The sequence below is a fragment of the Nilaparvata lugens genome, chromosome 8, assembly GCF_014356525.2.
Source record: "Nilaparvata lugens isolate BPH chromosome 8, ASM1435652v1, whole genome shotgun sequence".
NCBI classification, from domain to species: domain Eukaryota; kingdom Metazoa; phylum Arthropoda; class Insecta; order Hemiptera; family Delphacidae; genus Nilaparvata; species Nilaparvata lugens.
The window spans coordinates 22,060,184-22,082,280 of record NC_052511.1 but is presented as its reverse complement, the minus strand read 5'-3'; the positions used below and the strand labels follow the sequence as shown (position 1 = coordinate 22,082,280).

General features: G+C 34.3%; 2 protein-coding genes across 6 annotated transcripts in view; one reads left to right on the top strand and one right to left on the bottom strand.

The window, feature by feature from the left end:
- The window catches only part of LOC111058688 (MKI67 FHA domain-interacting nucleolar phosphoprotein), a 105,645-nt gene extending 96,128 nt beyond the window's left edge, over positions 1-9,517 (bottom strand). Inside the window, exon 1 of one of the 4 annotated variants that reach the window (XM_039434271.1) lies at positions 9,310-9,517. In XM_039434271.1, the coding sequence (XP_039290205.1) occupies positions 9,310-9,402 (93 nt within the window). In that variant the 5' untranslated portion in view covers positions 9,403-9,517. Of the gene's footprint in view, positions 1-5,785; positions 5,995-9,309 lie in introns of those variants that run through there. The other 3 variants (XM_039434273.1, XM_039434270.1, XM_039434272.1) reach the window with 3 other exon arrangements.
- A 5,166-nt stretch (positions 9,518-14,683) lies between these two features.
- LOC111058708 (V-type proton ATPase 116 kDa subunit a1) overlaps positions 14,684-22,097 on the top strand; it is a 75,732-nt gene continuing 68,318 nt past the window's right edge. Inside the window, exon 1 of one of the 2 annotated variants that reach the window (XM_022346283.2) lies at positions 14,684-14,902. The gene's annotated coding sequence lies outside the window, so the exon portion shown is untranslated. The remainder of the gene's footprint in view (positions 14,903-22,097) is intronic. The other variant, XM_022346276.2, reaches the window with a different exon arrangement.

Sequence of the window (22,097 nt, the reverse complement as noted above, 5' to 3'; positions counted from 1 at the left end):
TATGGAGCAACAGTGCAGCAAAATGAAAATGAAGTTGGTAACAGTGACTGGGCTGCTATAGTGAGCAGAGGTGCAACGAAGCACAACGAGCAAATTATTAAGTAGATATTATAACCAAGGACAAAATTTTTATTCAATTTGACAATAAATTAAGGTTTTTATCAATAATAAAATTACACAGAAAAACATTTGATGCATTTCAGGCAATTTTACCCATAATTACCCACTTTTCATATTCAATGGTAACTGTAGGAAAAACTTAATGTGAAATACGTGCGCAAAGTTCCTCTGCTGCACTCAAGAAACCATTCCGCCCTCGCCTACGTTTCTTTCGGTGCAGCAAACAGTCACTTTGCGCACTAGTTGCACAAATAACTATATTCACACAGGGGGTAGGAGTGAGGACTTTTAATATGATTACTCCCTTACTATCCTTAAAAGAAGAGCTACGGGGTCAAAAATTGTGTTCCGGAATTTTCCCTCTATAATCTTTCATTGACTGGAGGAGTATTTATAGTATATTTATTTTTAGTATACTATAGGAGTATTTAAGACAGTGAGTTGTAGAGCATTCAATTCTCTTCAATTTGATGTATTATTTCATCATTTTATGCTTTCCATAAATTTTTATAGCAGTTTTAGTGTTGAGTGTGGTAGGAGTGAGGAATTTTTATATGATTACCCCCTCACTATCCTTAAAAGGACTGCGAGGTCAAAAATTGGGTTCCAAACTTTTCCCTCTATATCTTTTTGAGCATTCGTTGCCTGGACTAGTATCTTATTACAAGTTAAGTGAGCCTCAATGACTCTTGAAAGGTTGTGAGCTGTGGAATTATTCTCTTTTTAATATTGAATTAAACTCGAGTATGCTCCTTGTTTTAGTTTAGCCTATTTTGCTGTATTTTATAATTTCTAATTTTTGGATTTATATTCTACTCTAATCTTTATTTAGGGGGTCAATTATTTTTGTGCGGAGAAATTGAATAAAATCATTTGCAGGCATTTATTAGCAAGTAAAAAAATCTTATTCAACTTGTAACACATGAAAGTAGCATGATAATAGAGGTGCAATTGAATGATTTATTGAGTGCTCATTTCTCCTTTCAGTCTATGAACTTCAAATTACTGTTTTCTTTGAACTTACTACAATTTATAAGTTATTCATCCTTATATTTTTTACATAAATCTGTTGTATAACAGGTGATTGAGACCATGTGTAACAAAAAACATCTTTTTTGGTCATTTTTTGAAAGAAATCATAAATTTCCTTAAGTTCCCATAAATTCCAGGGAATTTATGATTTTAGGGAATATTTCCCTTAAATTCCCTGGTAATATTTCCTCGATCTTAAATTCCCGGGAGTTTTACATCACTAGTCTAACTGATAAGAAAATAAATACGATGTATCCTGTTCGTTCACTGATCAGCTCATCATACTTTTCTACCGATGGAAAAGAACGTAGATTAGCTGAATGTAAACAGACATGTCTGAATACGAGGTTGTTTACAAATAATGGACTCCATTATTATTTATTTGGGAGTAGAGAAATGCATAATTACATAAATTTAATGACATTTAAAATATCTTACAAAGCATTCAAAACAACTCCAATCACTTGTTGGTTTTCAATTTTAATTGATTATACAATTAAATAGGTTTTGTTTATATAATTATATTTTTTTATACAATTCAGTGGCGGCTCGTGGATTTCAAACTAAGGGAAGCCTAAAGACCATAATGCTCCAAAAATAAGATATTTTCCTACAATATTTATAATGAACACATAATTCATAATTGAAACGTCAACAATAATTCCAAATAATTGAGTTTTCAGGCTACTCAGTACTCACATAATTTATGAAGAATCCTATTTTTGGTCACTTTCTTTCCACTTACTAGAAAGAGATTCAAGAACTAAATAAATAATTAAACTTTTCACTTTCAACTCACGTCACTAAAAGCATTTATACACTCTGACAAATAACTTTCATAAGGACACGCGCGATACAGCAGTAAATAGTAAAACTGTACACATAACCTCTTCAACAAAACAGCATAACAAAAAGATAATGAAACAAAATATTTCTATTAAAAATTATTGATAATATTCTTATTTATCCCATATTTTCATTTATTGTATACTTTTGTAGTTGTCCCATTTTCATGTATATAAATATTAATATTCTATATTATTCTCTGGTGCAAAACGAGCTGCGGTGCTGAGGTCTGCCTTCTTCTTCATCTTAGTGTATGATGCGTACGCAGACGGACTCAGATTCGAGCCAGGCTTCCTCTGGAATTGTATGTGTCTGGCTATATTCTATAATATATACATGCGTTGTCTTGGCAACCGCGTTTTTCACTGTACTATTCTATTCCTGTCGGACTCAGCGTTCAAGCGGGCTTCCTTTGGCCATCTATATGCCTTCTTTGCTATGCGATGCGTTCTATATACCATCACGCTTCCCGCCACCATTTAAAGCTTGTTTTCTATATTCTCTCATTAATGATATGTTATGAAATCTTATCAATACCAATAAATTATTCATTAATAATTAATATTCTAAATTTGAGAATCAACAATATCAGCTGAATAATAGGCCAGTAGACCTAACAACAATAAAATATTAGAAAAATATGAGCAAATATCAGAGGAATTCCGGCTTCCCTTGCTTCCTCTGACGGGCCGCCACTGATCAATACCAATAAATTATTCATTAATAATTGATATTCTAAATTTTATAATCAACAATATCAGCTGAATAATAGGCCAGTAGGCCTAACAACAATATAATATTAGGAAAATACGAGCAAATATCAGAGGAAGCCCGGCTTCCCTTGCTTCCTCTGACGGGCCGCCACTGATACAATTATTATAGTTTTGTTTACAAAAATATAAGCAGTAGAGGAAACATTCATCAATCATGACTCATGAGCAACCGTTCAGCCACAGAATACATACAGAATGGAAGGTATCAATCTAACCAAGACTTGAGTGCACCAAGACCACGACACGTGACTGCATCATCTTGTTAGAAATTAAAATTACTGTTATATTATTATTACAATGCTACATTTTCTTTCAAGATGGCGGATTTTGGCGTCAGGATACTAGCCGAGTTTCCATCCTGTGATCAGGTTTTTTACTGAACGAAAAAAAACACGATGGAATTAATCAGTGGCTTTGAACGCAACCATTGAAACACTTACAAATAGGTCATCATCGTAATCTTCTTATCTTACAACGAAGCCTAATCGTTTCTTCAGAATATCCAATAGCGGTTCTACATTCAGTTCAGCTCTTAAGGTGCGAACAGATTTACGCGCCGCGAACATGAGCAATCAGCTATTGCCAAGCTTTTTATATCTGTATCTTACCGTTTCTGTAAAAATACAGATATAGTCAGCTGATTAAAAGTGAATTGCTCATGTTCGCGGCGCGTATATCTGTACACTCCTTTATGTAGACATTTCTTATTTTATCCAGTCTAGTACAAACCTTGACCGCTCGTAAAAATTTTGTACAAACACATACATTCTTACCAATAGGCATTTATGCAATTCAACCCTCAACTACACGCTAGGCGCCTCCTAATGATATTGAACGCGCGCTACATGTGAATTGTGTGTTTTCAAACCTTTCTTCATAAAATTTGAGCTGTACATGGGTGATGAAAATGAGAAAAACTTTTTTGATATGATACCCTTATTTATTCACAATAGTTGACCGAGCAAAGTATGGTCTAAGATTCAAGTCGACGGTTTGGAATTTCTCTTAATGTTTGAATGTTGTGCATTTACGGTGAAACGCGGTAATAGATTTTCATGAAATTTGAAGGTACGTTCCTTTTTTAATTGCGCGTCGACGTATATACAAGGTTTTTGGAGATTTTGAATTTCAAGGATAATATGAAAGGAAAAAGGAGCCTCCTTCATAAACCAATATTAGTGTAAAAATCAGACTAGAATTATTCATCATAAATCAGCTGACAAGTGATTACACAGAAGTGTAGAGAAGCCAGTCTATTGCTGTATTTCTATAAGGTCTATAGTTCAATCAGGTACTTGTGGATGAGAATACTGCGTGAGGTCTACTGTTCACAGAACTACTAGTTATTCAAATAGAAATTGATGAAATTGTATATTCAACCATCTAATTGTTGGTTTAGCAAAGAAAACAAGCTTCTATGAAAATACAAAATAATAATAATAGTATATAAGGAAAAGTGGTTATCAATATTTTAGCAATAAAAAACAAAATAAAAATGATGAAAAGAAAAAAATATTGAGTGCAATATTGTGAAGTTGATTTATCTTAAAAATGAGGTCTTCTGACTTCAACAGTCAGCTGCACACTGAAGAAACGCCCCCACACTCCTACCAACCCTCATCTACTACAGGAAAGGTATGATGAACGAAAACGTGGCAGCAATGGGAAATGGCAGCCCTTGCAGCCACCTTAAAAGTACAAATATGCAGAAGTGCGGTACGCTATGCCGCTTAGCGTGTAATTGAGGGTTAATCTAAGTAGGTGGCTAGTTGATAGAGCTTATCGATGACTATTTCAGGTATAACTTTAATCAAAATCGTTGGAGCCGTTTTCGAGAAAATCGCGAAAAACCCTGTTTTTGACAACATTTTCGCCATTTTAGCCGCCATCTTGAATTGCATTTGATATCGAAATATTGTTCGTGTCGGATCCTTATATTGTAAGGACCTTACGTTCCAAATTTCAAGTCATTCCGTTAATTGGGAGATGAGATATCGTGTACACAGACGCACATACAGTACACTCATACAGACCAATACCCAAAAACCACTTTATGGACACAGGGGACCTTGAAACGTATAGAAATCTAGAAATTGGGGTACCTTATTTTTTTCGGAAAGCAATACTTTCCTTACCTATGGTAATAGGGCAAGGAAAGTAAAAATTAAACGGCGGTCACTATTGTTTTTAAAATAAACTAAGTTCAAAGTAGCTCAATTTTACATGCATTTAACCTATGAGTAGCAGCCATTTTGATTATTGAAATCATCAAATTATGATATTCCTAATCTGAGTTTTCAGCTAACCCAAAGCTTTTCCTAACCTTAGCTACCGTAGGCTACTTATGGTTGCTACTTAAAGGTTAAATGCATTTAAAGTTGTGCTACTTTGAACTTAGTTTATTTTAAAAACAATAGTGACCGCCGTTTAATTTTTGTGATTTTGTGCTCAAAATAACATACTAAATCGATCCCAACCAAAAATTTGATGACAGGTATGTTGGCACTGGACGTGCACTTTAGCCATACGGGGCACTGGACGTGCACTTTAGCCATACGTTTCTATAATATTATATTGTAGCTGGAACTGCTTTGACATTTGCTATAAACACAGTACTTTCAAAGATGAGTGACAAAAATAGTCATGGTAGGAACTGGATGAGCTGTCATTGCATGCTTCAATTCAATTTACTTTAATTTCTGTATCGATTCTATCATTCTTAAATAACGAATAACTAGGTGAACTGGTCAACTGAAAAATTAATAGCTCAGACTTGAATCTGTAAATAAATAAAAATTAAAGAAATATACTGAAGCTTGATATCAATATTCCAAGTGTTGATCAATGATCACTAGTACAGACAAAGTAAAAATGTACCCACTATAGTAAGAATTTTTGCATAATGAAAACCTAGCTTGATATTATAAAATAAAGTAATTTAATCAAGAAAAAAATAAACTTTAAAATTATACATCAGCAGCCATGCTACTTCATATTGCGTGTTTACTACTCACCAAGCGAAATTTCTTCTTTTTAAATAGTTTATCCTTTACTTTACTATTTATTTTTGTCTTCACTATACTAGGGAGAGATACTTGCTTCTTCATTTTAAACTGAAATCAATAATATTTAATGTTTATGAAGAAAAGATAATGATAAATATACACAAGCACGTGAAAAACGTTAGTGAACCTTTAAAAATAGAAAGGAAATGGATCATAAGGAACTGCCTCTGAAATTATGAGCGTCGATGGCATTGGTGGATATTTTTGTTTATTTATTTGAGTGATCAATTTCCATTTAAAACGTATTTAGAGAAATTGCAGATGAATCGTATCAATTTTTGTGAGTTTTTGATTATATATATTTTTTCAACTGAGACCATTTTCAGGGCGTTTTGTATGGCCAGTACAGAGATATAGAAAAAATCCAATATTTGAATTGCCCGAATGAGTGGTAGACGTAAAATGACTGATACGAAGAATGTACTCAACAAAAAAATGAGTGGATGAACTATTATCAGTGTTCTTGTTGCTTTTTGAATTGAATCAAACTCACTTCAGACCTGAATATTGATAATCATTGAAGAGTTGCCACTTTAAACCCCAACAAACCCTTAATCTTATAAGCTTAACCTACAACCTAATTTTCAGTCTTTCAGAAGAATGTCAAATCTGAACTGTACCTCAACATTTCCAATATTGCTACATTACAGTAGGGCTTCTTATGTGAGGATGTCGCAAGAACAGGGTTTCGTGGCAGTTTTTGAAGATGAAAAAGACACAAATATACTGATTCTAGAGTACCTCAGGTTATCCAAACCACTTGATGGGCATTTGGGGGTCACGACTGGGCTGCGTAATAGCTGATTAAAAATGGCAGATTGTGTTCATTAAAACGGCCATGGAATAGTTACCATCCTTGATAGTAACCTCTAATGAATGCGAATCGAATCACAATAAACTATTCTACAAAGTTGGAGGATCCTGGGCATTGACCTTGACTGATGTTGAGACAATTGAAACTTACCAGAAATGTAGGTTGGCTCTAGAGTTGACTGACCTAACAGCATTGAAGCAGGCCTCATCCAGGGAACAGACGAATCCATAACCTTTCAGGTCTGGATTGGCTGGTAGGACATTCCACTCCTTCATCTTCAAGGTGGGGTTTTGATTCTCGAGCATCTCATGGACATTTTCTGGAGTCTTCTCTAGAAGCTTCAGCTAGAGACTGGTGGTAAGATATCTGAGAAAGAGCGTGCTTTCAGGCACTCCTTTCCACAGGAACCAGCCTGCTCATCAGCCTCTGGCAAGTCCTGTGGAAGAGCCCTGCATCAGCTTGTAGGGTGGAGGTGGAGGACAGCCTTGCTGCCAAGGAGATTGCTCTATGTGCCTACCTGGACATTGAATGCGCTTTTGAAAATGTCATGTACAAGTCCATGGTCAAGCTGGGTGGGGGCGTGTTCTTCGGCCTGCCATATGTAGGTGGATTGAGGCCATTCTCTGTTTCAGCCGGATCAGGGCCGATCTTCAAGGTAGATCGATGGTGATCGCACCAGAAAAAGATTGTCCACAAGAAGGTGTGCTTTCTCAGCCTCTTCTGTGGAACTTTCTGGTGGATGGTCTCCTTCATGAACTCACTATAGTAAAGGTGTCTTCACATCAATTCTCAATTTTTGCAACAATAGGCCAATTGACAAAGGAATTTAAAGGGAATGTTTTAAACAAAATTTTTGACTCTGCAGCTTTGTTGAGACAAAGTCAAAAATTTTGTTTAAAACATTCCCTCCAAATTATTTTGACAATTGGCCTATTGTTGCAAAAATTGAGATTTCACACTCAACACTAAATAAGCTGCTGCTGCAAAAGGTGTGGAGAAATTCATAAAAGTGTGAAACTATACATCAATTTTAAAAGAATTTAATGCTTTATAATAAATAAGCTCATAATCAGCATGGATTTCTCCAGTCGATTTTCAAAAAGTTATAAGAGCAAAAATAAAAATAGAAAGGAATGGATCATAAGAAACTGCCTCTGAAATTATGAGCGTCGATGGCATTGGTGGATATTTTTGTTTATTTATTTGAGTGATCAAATTTTCATTAAAAACGTATTTAGAGAAGCTGCAGATGAATCGTATCAATTTTTGTGAGTTTTTTGATTATATATATTTTTTTTGAGCTGAGACCATTTTCAGAGCGTTTTGTATGGCCAGTACAGAGATATAGAAAAAATCCAATATTTGAATTGCCCGAATGAGTGGTAGACGTAAAATGACTGATACGAAGAATGTACTCAACAAAAAAATGAGTGGATGAATAATTAACTATTATCAGTGTTCTTGTTGCTTTTTGAATTGAATCAAACTCACTCCAGACCTGAATATTGATAATCATTGAAGAGTTGCCACTTTAAAACCCCAACAAACACCTCAATCTTATAAGCTTAACCTACAACCTAATTTTCAGTCTTTCAGAAGAATGTCAAATCTGAACTGTACCTCAACATTTCCAATATTGCTACATTACAGTAGGGCTTCTTATGTGAGGATGTCGCAAGAACAGGGTTTCGTGGCAGTTTTTGAAGATGAAAAAGACCCAAATATACTGATTCTAGAGTACCTCAGGTTATCCAAACCACTTGATGGGCATTTGGGGGTCACGACTGGGCAGCGTAATAGCTGATTAAAAATGGCAGATTGTGTTCATTAAAACGGCCATGGAATAGTTACCATCGTTGATAGTTTTTTTTTTTTTTTTTTTTTTTTTTTTTTTAGATTACGTCCTAAAGACTCCAGTCATGGAGTATAAGAGAAGTCATGTTATTAGGCTACATAATAATTCTAACACTAAGTAGTTCAACCTAGTTTAGGTTTGAAAGGAATTCTTGTACACTATAAAAAGCTTTATCAACTAAATATTTTTCATTTGTTTTTTGAAAATCTTCAAATCATCATTACTTTTCAAGATTTGAGGTAGCTTATTATAAAATTTCCTACCAATATAATCTGGTTTTTGTTCAAATAACCTACTATTGTGACCCATTATATGATAATCTGCTCTGTTTCGCGTATTATACTCATGAACATCTGAATTCTGGATCACACCACTCTTTTTCACATGCATTACAACTTCATATACATACAAAGATGAGTGACAAAAATAGTAATGGTAGGAACTGGATGAGCTGTCATTGCATGCTTCAATTCAATTTACTTTAATTTCTGTATCGATTCTATCATTCTTAAATAACGAATAACTAGGTGAACTGGTCAACTGAAAAATTAATAGCTCAGACTTGAATCTGTAAATAAATAAAAATTAAAGAAATATACTGAAGCTTGATATCAATATTCCAAGTGTTGATCAATGATCACTAGTACAGACAAAGTAAAAATGTACCCACTATAGTAAGAATTTTGGCATAATGAAAACCTAGCTTGATATTATAAAATAAAGTAATTTAATCAAGAGAAAAAATAAACTTTAAAATTATACATCAGCAGCCATGCTACTTCATATTGCGTGTTTACTACTCACCAAGCGAAATTTCTTCTTTTTAAATAGTTTATCCTTTACTTTACTATTTACTTTTGTCTTCACTATACTAGGGAGAGATACTTGCTTCTTCATTTTAAACTGAAATCAATAATATTTAATGTTTATGAAGAAAAGATAATGATAAATATACACAAGCACGTGAAAAACGTTAGTGAACCTTTAATTAAAAATAGAAAGGAAATGGATCATAAGGAACTGCCTCTGAAATTATGAGCGTCGATGGCATTGGTGGATATTTTTGTTTATTTATTTGAGTGATCAAATTTCCATTTAAAACGTATTTAGAGAAATTGCAGATGAATCGTATCAATTTTTGTGAGTTTTTTGATTATATATATTTTTTCAACTGAGACCATTTTCAGGGCGTTTTGTATGGCCAGTACAGAGATATAGAAAAAATCCAATATTTGAATTGCCCGAATGAGTGGTAGACGTAAAATGACTGATACGAAGAATGTACTCAACAAAAAAATGAGTGGATGAACTATTATCAGTGTTCTTGTTGCTTTTTGAATTGAATCAAACTCACTTCAGACCTGAATATTGATAATCATTGAAGAGTTGCCACTTTAAAACCCCAACAAACACCTTAATCTTATAAGCTTAACCTACAACCTAATTTTCAGTCTTTCAGAAGAATGTCAAATCTGAACTGTACCTCAACATTTCCAATATTGCTACATTACAGTAGGGCTTCTTATGTGAGGATGTCGCAAGAACAGGGTTTCGTGGCAGTTTTTGAAGATGAAAAAGACACAAATATACTGATTCTAGAGTACCTCAGGTTATCCAAACCACTTGATGGGCATTTGGGGGTCACGACCTCACGACTGGGCTGCGTAATAGCTGATTAAAAATGGCAGATTGTGTTCATTAAAACGGCCATGGAATAGTTACCATCCTTGATAGTAACCTCTAATGAATGCGAATCGAATCACAATAAACTATTCTACAAAGTTGGAGGATCCTGGGCATTGACCTTGACTGATGTTGAGACAATTGAAACTTACCAGAAATGTAGGTTGGCTCTAGAGTTGACTGACCTAACAGCATTGAAGCAGGCCTCATCCAGGGAACAGACGAATCCATAACCTTTCAGGTCTGGATTGGCTGGTAGGACATTCCACTCCTTCATCTTCAAGGTGGGGTTTTGATTCTCGAGCATCTCATGGACATTTTCTGGAGTCTTCTCTAGAAGCTTCAGCTAGAGACTGGTGGTAAGATATCTGAGAAAGAGCGTGCTTTCAGGCACTCCTTTCCACAGGAACCAGCCTGCTCATCAGCCTCTGGCAAGTCCTGTGGAAGAGCCCTGCATCAGCTTGTAGGGTGGAGGTGGAGGACAGCCTTGCTGCCAAGGAGATTGCTCTATGTGCCTACCTGGACATTGAATGCGCTTTTGAAAATGTCATGTACAAGTCCATGGTCAAGCTGGGTGGGGGCGTGTTCTTCGGCCTGCCATATGTAGGTGGATTGAGGCCATTCTCTGTTTCAGCCGGATCAGGGCCGATCTTCAAGGTAGATCGATGGTGATCGCACCAGAAAAAGATTGTCCACAAGAAGGTGTGCTTTCTCAGCCTCTTCTGTGGAACTTTCTGGTGGATGGTCTCCTTCATGAACTCACTATAGTAAAGGTGTCTTCACATCAATTCTCAATTTTTGCAACAATAGGCCAATTGACAAAGGAATTTAAAGGGAATGTTTTAAACAAAATTTTTGACTCTGCAGCTTTGTTGAGACAAAGTCAAAAATTTTGTTTAAAACATTCCCTCCAAATTATTTGACAATTGGCCTATTGTTGCAAAAATTGAGATTTCACACTCAACACTAAATAAGCTGCTGCTGCAAAAGGTGTGGAGAAATTCATAAAAGTGTGAAACTATACATCAATTTTAAAAGAATTTAATGCTTTATAATAAATAAGCTCATAATCAGCATGGATTTCTCCAGTCGATTTTCAAAAAGTTATAAGAGCAAAAATAAAAAAAAATGGTGGCAAACATGTTTTTTCAAAAATGTCACACCTCCAAGAGCGGATATCTCAAAAACTTGAGGAGATATAGAAAAAGTTGTGGAATGAATATTGTAGGAAATTATGTAAGCTTTAATTTGTTATATAACAGTCAAGTCCTTAGGATACAGTTTTTGAGTTTTATGCGAGAAACAAACAAATGATATCTCTGAACCACCCCCACCACCTTAGCAGAGTGGGCAGGGGTGGGGACTTTTGATATGTTTACCTCCCAACTACCCTAAACAAAACTGTGGGGTCGAAAATTGTCTTCCCAACTTTTCCCACTATACCCTTTTTAGAGCATTCATTGCCTGAACTAGCAGTTCAATTTTTATTATCATTTATTCATAATGATTCACTGTAGGCCTATCTAGGTCATGACGAAATTACAGGGAGAATTCTAAGGTACTGTGAGGATGAAATTAGAAACCCACTGTTGCACATAGTAAACTCATCATTTGAACAAGCAGTATTTCCACATAGCTAAAAAATAGCCAATATCTACCCCAAATTCAAAACAGGTGACCATACTGATCCAAAAAACTACAGACCCATAGCAAATCTTGTATCCAATATTATAGAGCGGGCAGCATAGAATCAATTGATTTAATATCTGGAGACGAATGGGCTGTTGTCTAAGAGCCAGCATGGATTCCGAAAAAATCACAGTACAGCCACAGCGATTTCCAAACTCTGTGATGAGGTGTGTAAGATATGGGAGGATAAAAATATGCATCAGGACTGTTCGTTGATCTCTGGAAGGCTTCTGATGTACTGGATTGGAACATATTCAAAACAAAACTAAGAAAAATGAGAATTCAAGGCAGAGCACTCAAGTGGATTGAAGACTACCTCCAACATAGAAAACAATATGTTGAGCTGGATTTCCAAAGACAAAATCAAATAATTACTTTCAAATCAACAGCACAATCAGTCAAAAGAGGAGTACCACAAGGGACAATCCTGGGACCGCTGCTCTTTCTTATATACATAAATGATCTTCCGGATGAATTACAAGGAAACAAAAAGTGTATCCTATTTGCAGACGACACAACTATATACTACTTCCCACAAACAGAAAGGGAAATCGAAACAAAATAGTTGAATCAACTCTTACTGAAGCTACCTCGATCTGCAATAGAATGAAACTGGCCATAAATAATGAAATAACAGTACACATGAGCTTCACCCCAACAAACCAAACCCAGGATGAACCACAAAACAGTAGTATAAAAACAGTGGAAAGCACAAAGTTCCTTGGTGTAATTATTAACCACCTGGTTGAAATAACCAACCACCTGACCTGGAGGCAACACACGGAATATTTGTGTAAAAAACTCTCCTCTGCTACATACGTCATCTGCAGAATCAGAAATATTGCTGATGAGAAGACAGCACTAATCGCATATCACTCATTATTTATGTCACACCTAAGATATGGCATCGTCGCATGGGGATCATCAGCACAGGGAAATCTCAAGAGAATATTAAGGATACAAAAAAGGGCAGTGCGAATCCTACTAAGAGAAAACTACATAGAACACTGTAAACCACTCTTTAAGCAGACAGGTATCCTCACAGTAATCTCAATATACATCCTGGAATCCATCATCCTAGTGGTAAACCAAAGTCCGGTTTTAAGACGAGATAAGCACAGTTATAGAACACGCAACGTGGATGACATAAGTCTACCCCAGCATCGACTTAAGGAAGTATAGTAGATCTCTGGCCTATTCGGGAGCATATCTGTTTAAACCTGCTTCCTGGCAACATAAAATCCCTAGTGAATGACAACACCTTCATAAGAAGCCTAAAACAATACCTGATGGACAGACCATAGCCTACTATAGCATTGCAGAATTCATTGATGACCACACCTTCTAACACCTTAAATAAAGGTGAACACCGACACCCCCACGATGGGACGAAAAAGACGATTCCCCGGTCAAGCAGACTGCAAAGAAGACATAAGAAGTAACAAGTAACATTGATATTTCGCAGAATGATGTAAGTTCATGAGATAATGTTCAATGAGAATCACCCGTTAGGTGCACTTCATTTTTGTATCTCCTAGTGGAGCGGCGTGCATAAGGACACCTCAAGGATCAAAATTTCAAACACTTATAACTTTTGACACAATGCTTAGATTTCATCGTACTACACTTCATTCTTCTCGGCTCGCCAAGGCGGTCCAAAATCATGCATCATGAGTCAAATTCGGTCGAAAAATGGAAAATTTATTGTTGAGTGTACTTAAGCCCATATTCTAATGCACAAAAAATGACAAGGTTATATAAAACCTTTAAAACGGCTATGTTCTATATTGCTTATTTATTGTTTAGCTTCATGTAAGTCTTTCAATCCGAATTGTAAGTGTATTTTTGTCTTTGTGTGATTTGTCAAATATTGGATGTACAGTATAGTACTTGGATTCTCTGGTGCTAAATTACCATATTATCATGTGACCTTTGTTCATGATGGTTTGTAATTGACTGTGTTTTTGTCATTTGTCTATTGCAAAAAGAAGAGAAAATGTGGTGGAATGGGTTGGATGTGAATTGTCGGCCAAATATTATCATGAACAGAATTAGGTATTGTACCTTTAGAACCTGTTTGATATTTGTTTTTATTTGGTGATGTAGAATCTTCGTTTTTTTATTTCACTCGTGAAAATAGTCACATGAAATAGAATACACATGTAATCAATACAATAATCAATTTATTGAACAGTCATATATTTCTCAAAGTAGCAGCTTACAATAATAAAAAACCTCTAATAATATTTATGAAGAGTGATGAGTAATATTTTCAAGCTCTTGGAATATTGAAAATCTCAAGAAGTGAATATTATGGAAGAAGTGAAGGCTACAAATATTTCAAAGTATTGGTGAGTATATTCATAATACTGTAACTTACTTCCTTTAGTAAATAATTATTTTGATAGAACTTATAGTAGAAATCTCTGAAAATAATTTAATTTTCATTCCATCCCAAACCGTATAATTCAACTCAATTATTGTAGGGCAAATAAAAACCGTATTGTAACTAAGGGATACCTTTTTATTAGAAACACTATGATAATTCACATAATCACCTCTCCAATTAATTCTAAAACTTTTTAAAATGTCACCTGACATCACACTACCTACGGTTAGATTTACTTCAACCTGACATTACTCAGTATTCCTCACGTATGCTTCAAATGGATGCTTCAAGTTCAATCAATGCTGACAGTATGAGGTGAATCTGTGTACTACTAAAAAGGGCGTTTCTTTCGAATTTTGTGCTCGTGACTTGTAGTTCTTGGTCTCTCCGCTCGTAGCGCTTGGGTGAAACACTTGTGGATTTCTTTATTTTGGTGCCTCTGAGAAACTTGACTGTTCTTTTCACTCTTCAGTCTTCAGTCAGTGCTGTGTTGTGGTGCTACTAAATTGACAGTGAGAGTCCAAAGTTTCAGTGATTAAAACTGTGTTACACAGTCGGTTTTGTGACATCTAACAACAAAAATCAACACTTTTCCAGTGCTGGATAAAAAAATCAAGGAGTCCGTACCAAAATAAGGTAGTTGCATTTGTTTTTCCAATATAGTGATACCGTAATCAATGTAACTTGGATGGTTGATTTTTTGTAAGAATAAAAAGTGTGATGTACTCTTGAGGTTTCTTATCATAAAAATGATGTCAATACACTTGACTTATTAACTTATTTCTATTATTGAATAACTGTTTGAATTATCCATTGAATTTATATTTCATTCTTATTTAAAGTATAGGGTACAGTATATTATAAAAAATAGGCTACATATTTTATTACGGTATTTAATTCATTGAGAATTCATAGGTAGGCTATTTGAAAATACTCATATTATATTACGGATAATTAATTCTATGATATATGTTGGACATCAATAATATATAAGATTTAGAAACTCCAACGTTGACAAGAATACAATATCAAATAATAAGAGATTAGTTTCTGTGAGAGTAATTATCAGTAAAAATTTTACCATACTTCAAAATCTTTCCCCGATAATGCTATATTATAGACAATTCCTGTAATTATATGTATATACTCTGAGATACATATAAAATAAATATACTATATCCATAATACGTGTATTTTATACGTTTTTGTATTATTGGGCACATTTTTTTATTCACCCCCATCTGTATGATATTGTAGGTACCATTTTTTTAACTCAGATTTTTTTTTCAAATATTGAATTGAAAATTCTATATTTTCTATTTATAGTACGATTGATTGGAAACTATCAGCATTGGAACATTCTTTTCAAATTAATGTTATCTGTCAAATTTGGAAGCATAGATTATATTTATAATGCTGACAGTTCAAAGTGAATATCACTACACACTGGTAAACATTCCACACCTCATTTTCATCCACAGAATATGATTCCAAAATTAATGATGTGCACATCAAAATAAAATCTGACGTTTGAATTTTGGACTGAAACTGAGTTAGTCTACTGAGAAATTTTTTTTTAGACCAGTAACCAGAAAGATTATTGTATTGTGAATTGTTATTATGAATCCATTAAAAATTTTATGACAATTGATAACAAATTTTAGGCAATATTTATAGTGCCAATCTGTTAATGAAAATGTCAACCATGGTAATTTGGTATATTCTCCTTCGAGTGAGGACATTTTAAGTAGATTAAATGCAATTATGTAACATGCATGTAGATTAGATGCTTACATTCATATTTATGACATTTCACAAAAATAACTTTTCTGGCAATAATTCAAAATTCAATTTTTGTTTTCCAAAGAATAAAAACAAAATATAATTCAATTTATACCGCTTTTATATCACTTTTGAACCGTATTGGTATAGTATTCCCCTCATTACCAAATGTTATCTTCATTGAACAATGATGGAAATTTCATTGGTACCTAATTTATTTATTTTATTTGAAATTATTAATCAATTAAGAAGCACAGCATCAATAATGTAGGCCTATTTTATACAGATTTTTTATATGAAGATAATTCGTTTGATTTAATGCATAGCCGAAGTTTGAATTAAAATGCATACCTTGAGATGAAAATTGATGATAAAAATATTAAAGCGCTCTATTATGAGCAGAATGCTCTACAAATCTTATTCCAAGTGGTGCTCACACCACTCTTCTTTCTTCAATTCAATAGAATTTGAGAGTGAGAGAATTTGATAGCGCTTCTCTGGAATAGAAAAATCTATAAACTAATGAATGATGAGCATTGGTTGAATGGGAAGCAATGATGTTATATATAAGGAATGCTGTCAGTTCGGAGTGTATCGTACTCTGCTGGAAATATTTATTTGACCTTGACAATAATTGACCTTTGACTAGTGCCACAGGTCACCTGTTGATGATTGTTTGACCTCCTTCTTCTTCCCCTCTCATACTCTCTCCGTCTTCTACTCTCCTTTTTTCATTTGCATCGATCATCAGATTCCAGTGGGTAGCATTAGCATGAGACAGCGCTTGTCAAATTGAGGGAAACGAATGAGATTGGCATAAAGCTGTCAGTAGGCTATATTAGTTGAATAGGAAGATGTTGATAAAAAAATGCTGATAGCTCAGAATGAATCTGAAGAAATTCTGTAGGAATTCATATTACTGTATTATAATTTTGAACAGATTACCTTCAAAGTGCTTTATCATAGAAAAGATTTGGGGATAAAGAGAATTTTCTCATTAATTCCTAAAATACTAATTTGTTATTTACAATATACTAGCACGTAACCCGTGCTTTGCACCAGAGAAAATTTTGTGTTGTAAAATTCATTCTCCTTAAGTCCAGAAAACTTGAAAAATATTATAATTATTTTGTCAAAATTACGTGGATAATCTTAATAAGAGTTGAAAATTGTCAACAAAATAAAATAGTTTGATTGGTCTTGAGTCTTGAACCCGCAACCTCTCTTGAGTCACGCGCAACATCATGAGTCACAAGTGCTACCAATTAGCCATGGAATCACTTGGAGAAAGCTGTGTCATAGAGTAAAGATACTGTTTAATCGATTATTTGTTGCTGGCTATGTTTGTTCGGACTTTTAACTTTGAATAAATTTGTTTCAATTATTTAAATGAAATTTATTGATTACTACGAATTGAAATAGTCTGACAAACATCCTCGGTAAATTCAGAATCTTGATGTAAGATTGCAAGTTTTATTATCTCATTAGTTCATAAGTAATGATGCGTCGTCAATCGTGTATTTCCTAACCCGTACATGTAAAAGCCAATAATTCCTTCCTATATAATACAATATACAGTACCGATACAGTAATAGAAATTCTGAAATTGATACTCATTCAAAGATTCTAGTTTCTCAATTTATTAGAGGATCAATCTATTTAGGATTGACCCAATCGAATTGAGTTAATAGACTGCAAATAATATTGACAACAGGGTAAACATCTAGATGCAAATTCGATGAGCGCTACTATATTTTCTATTATAGTAAGATTTATTTGAAACTATCAGCATTGGAACATTGGTTTCAAATTAATGTTATCTGTAAAATTGTTTTATAGATTATATTTATAATGCCTACAGTTCAAAGTGTATATCACAACACACTGGGAAACATTCCACACCTCATTCCATCCATAGATTATGATTCCTAAAACGAGTAACCCAGGGGTGGATGGAAAATAATATTGTGCACCTCATAATAAAATCTGAGATCTGAATCTCGTATTAAAACTTAGTTAGTCTACTGAGAAATGCTTTTCAGAACAGTAATCAGAATGATTATTATTGTATTGTGATGGAATTGTTATATGAATCCATAACACATTTTATGACATTACAATGCGATTTTATGACAATATTGATAACACATTTAGCGTAAATAATATTAATAATAATTAGATGACTACGAATAGTAGTCAATTATAATAATATTATTATTATTATCATTATTTACGCGAAATGTGTTATCAATTGTCATAAAATATTACTATTATTATTTAAGCAAAATTCAAAGTGCCAATCTGTCAACGAAAATGTCATCCATGGTAATTCTCCTTCAAGTGCATCCAAGTTATGTAGATTTAATGCAATTATGTGATATGCATGTAGATTTGATGCTTACATTCATATTATGACGTCCACAAAAAGAATCATTTTTTGGCAAAAATTCAGTGAATTTCAATTTTCCTTTTCTGGAGAAGCATTGCTTTTATTTCGATTTTGTATCGTTATGGTATTGGTATTCCCTCATTACCAAAATTATCTTCATTGAACAATGATGGAAATTTCATCTATAATTTATGTATTCGTTTTATTTGAAATTAACAATGAAGCAGCACAACATCAATAATTTATTTCATACAGATCCAATACATTTTTCATATGAAGATTAATAGTTTGATTTAATTCATAGCCAATGTTTGAGAATTATAATACATACCTTGAGCTGAAAATTAACGACAAAATAATTAGAGCGCTCTATCATTACTATGACAGAATGTTCTAAAAATCTTATTCCAAGTGGTGCTCATACCACTCTTCTTTCTTCCCTTCAAAATAACTTGAGAGTGACAGAATTTGATACATTACAACTTAAGGGAATCATTTTTTCATATTTGCTGTCGCTGTTGTGTGTAAATCCAGCTTCATATACTTCCACTTCCACGTGGTTAAGCATTAGCTTAGAGTGGACATTACAGTTCAAACTCCGCCATGTCAACGAATAAGAAAGTCATTCTATTCTATATATTATACTTCTCTGCAGTGTATTTCACAGCTGTCACATTCTCTAAATTTTCACAGGTCATTGATACCTCCACCACACAGTAGGTATAGTATTCATAATATTAACCTTTTAAATCATCATAATAATTGATAAAGGGAACTTCTATAACGTATCAATCATATAAAAATATTAGGCGACTCCAACTTCCGACAACCAATGTTACACTTTTCATCAATTTATTAAATTGTACTTGTATAGAACAAACTCACATTGCATCCACTATGCAAGTGTACAGTCCACATTTGCACTATATCGTCGCCGATTATACCAGACACAATTTTTCTGGAAGCTCAACAAGTTGCCAGCAATAAATTCGAAATGAAAGCTGACATGAAAATTAAATAATTCAGACGCCGTTGTGGAGCGCTAGCGGCCAAAACGTCGACCTACTTTCAACGACTGATGATGATGATTATTACCTTTGAATACATAGTAAATAACTGATCGAGACTGGATAGGTCACGAGACCAAGAATCGACTGACCATGTCTGGCGCGATTACAACCAATTTCTGCTACACCAAACTTTCCACGGGGACGGGTCTATCATTTTCTGGTAAAACGCTATATTTACAAAGTATAGGCCTATTTACAATTTTACAAAGCGTTCGGCACATCTAATCATAAAAATTCCTAACATAAGACTCACGAATAAAATAACCCATAAATTAATAACAAAATATATAGAACCTATAAAGCACTTTGTTCACATTCAAAGAAGAAGACAAAGAAGTGTTTGGATCTATAATATCTATATCCTCCTTGTCCAGAACTCAAATGAATACAACTTTCCAATCCGTGTTTCCACTTATTTTCCTGGTTTTGTCCCTGTGACAGGGACAATAAGTAGGAATGACTCTGTGTGCAGTTTGCATTATTCATCGAGTAGGAATGTTTATTTGTTATTGGAAGATTTGGAGATGACCACTCCTCCAAATCAAAATATTCACTATCCACTATTCCAAATCGTTCTCGGTCTTATTAGATCTTCTTCTTTCTTCTTCTTCTCAATAAGATTAAGATAATTTTCTGAGAATTGAACGGTTTTCCTTCTCCAGGTACGGTAACGAATAGATCAAGAATCAATAAATTTTTCCCCCCAACTCCATAACTTTCTGATCAATCTTTTCTTCCTACAGGCGAACGTTTCAACCAAATCAAGGTAATATTTCAGAAAGTAACTCACAAGCTTCTAAATTATTATGAACAACTTGTTGCTAGGATTGAAAGACTCCGTCGATAATAACTGCTTATCGAACCCGTCCATGAAAATGCATAACTTGAACTCGTTTCTGTCGGCTTTTAAAGGAGCACTAGTATGTGATGGCTGTGATCCGAATTTGGTTGGGTAATTGGGTTCATTGAAATAATTACACCTGCTGCCTGCTGATTGCCTATTGATTAATATTTGCATACTAAGGATTAAGGCCTATTGATTGATGTTTGCATACTAGAATAATGATTAAGATTTCCACATTGCTTCTGTGCTAAAGACCAGCTTTCCAGTACACTTCTGCTCTGCTGGGCAGGAAAAGAAAACAATAAGCTCTTATGAGAGCGTTCACATCAGACAATGTCAGAACACTTCAATAAGAATCAATGTTATTGCTTTTGAACCTAGTTATAAAAAGCAGGGGGTAAGACCCTTTACACGAGGACAGTTGTTTGCTTACTGGACACTCATCTATAGATTTTCTTAAAATCTACTTTAGTACTCATTGTAGTACGTACTGTACTAAACTATATTTCACTCCATACAAGGTACCCTGAAGAGAGATAAATCCTTTTGTCTGTATGGATGAATAAATAAATAATGCTATACGTTCTCTAGCGAATTCAGACAAATCACCAAAAAGAAAAACATTGGAAACGAAAATTATCGTATTAAATATGGGGACTGTTGTGAAATATTATTTCATGTTATAACTTCATAAATATATATTTACGAGTACAGCTCACGAGCCATAAAATCAAATTTATTATTCTACAAAATCTTATATGATACAGTTAACTGTGAAACGCGAATTTCTCTCCTCTTTCCATTTGTATTGTTATTCATTACAAACTGTTGACCAATTGGGAGAGAGTAGGCGGAGTTGCAGAAAATATTACCCACCTACTGGCAGAATTCCGAGTTTAGTTTACAATCTGCCCAATCAGAAGAGAGTCGAGAGTGAAAGTTATTTAACAAGTAATGCCATCTATTGATAGAAATCCAAGTTGGATGTTTTTCACATTTTCAACCATTAGGAAGAGAGTAGGCGGATGGGGAGGGAATTTTTCTACAGTACTATTAAGTAGCCGTAGATATTTTAATGGGTGCTTTTAGTAATCCAGGCTTCACATAAAATTAATTCTATCATAAAAATGAATTCTATAAATTTCCATTCTAACATAAATCCATGTTTAGGAATAAAAAATCGCATGTTTCATATTTGAATAAGGTTTTTAAGTGTCTAATAGTCTCATAACTGAAAACTACTAAAAAATCAATGGAAATTATTTAACACTAGCCGTCAGGCTCGTTTCGCTCGCCATATCCGTCTAGCACGGGGGGCTCCGCCCCCTGGACCCCCGACTGTATCATCCAAGAATGAGATCAGCAGGCGAGCGAATTGTAGGAAGATCCAGTCGGGGGTCCAAACTCGTCTGGCTAAACTGATATGGCGAGCGAAGCGAGCCAGACGGCTAGTAATATAATATTCCCAGGAATAGCTCTGATTGAAGTAGCAGTACCCAATCAATTTTTCCGCGGTAAATGCATTTTAATCTTCAACTTGGTGCCAACCTAACAAAGTCAACTAAACTTAATGCCAACCTGACAAAATTATTAATTTAGTTACCAGTTAACAACTGTTTCGAAGAGGTACTCTCTCTAGATTATAGTTCTATATTAACATATGGTATGGGCATTTTTCAATTATGAATAAGAGAATAAGAAGAATATACATGTTAAAAGACGAACTTTAAACCCTTAAAAACCACC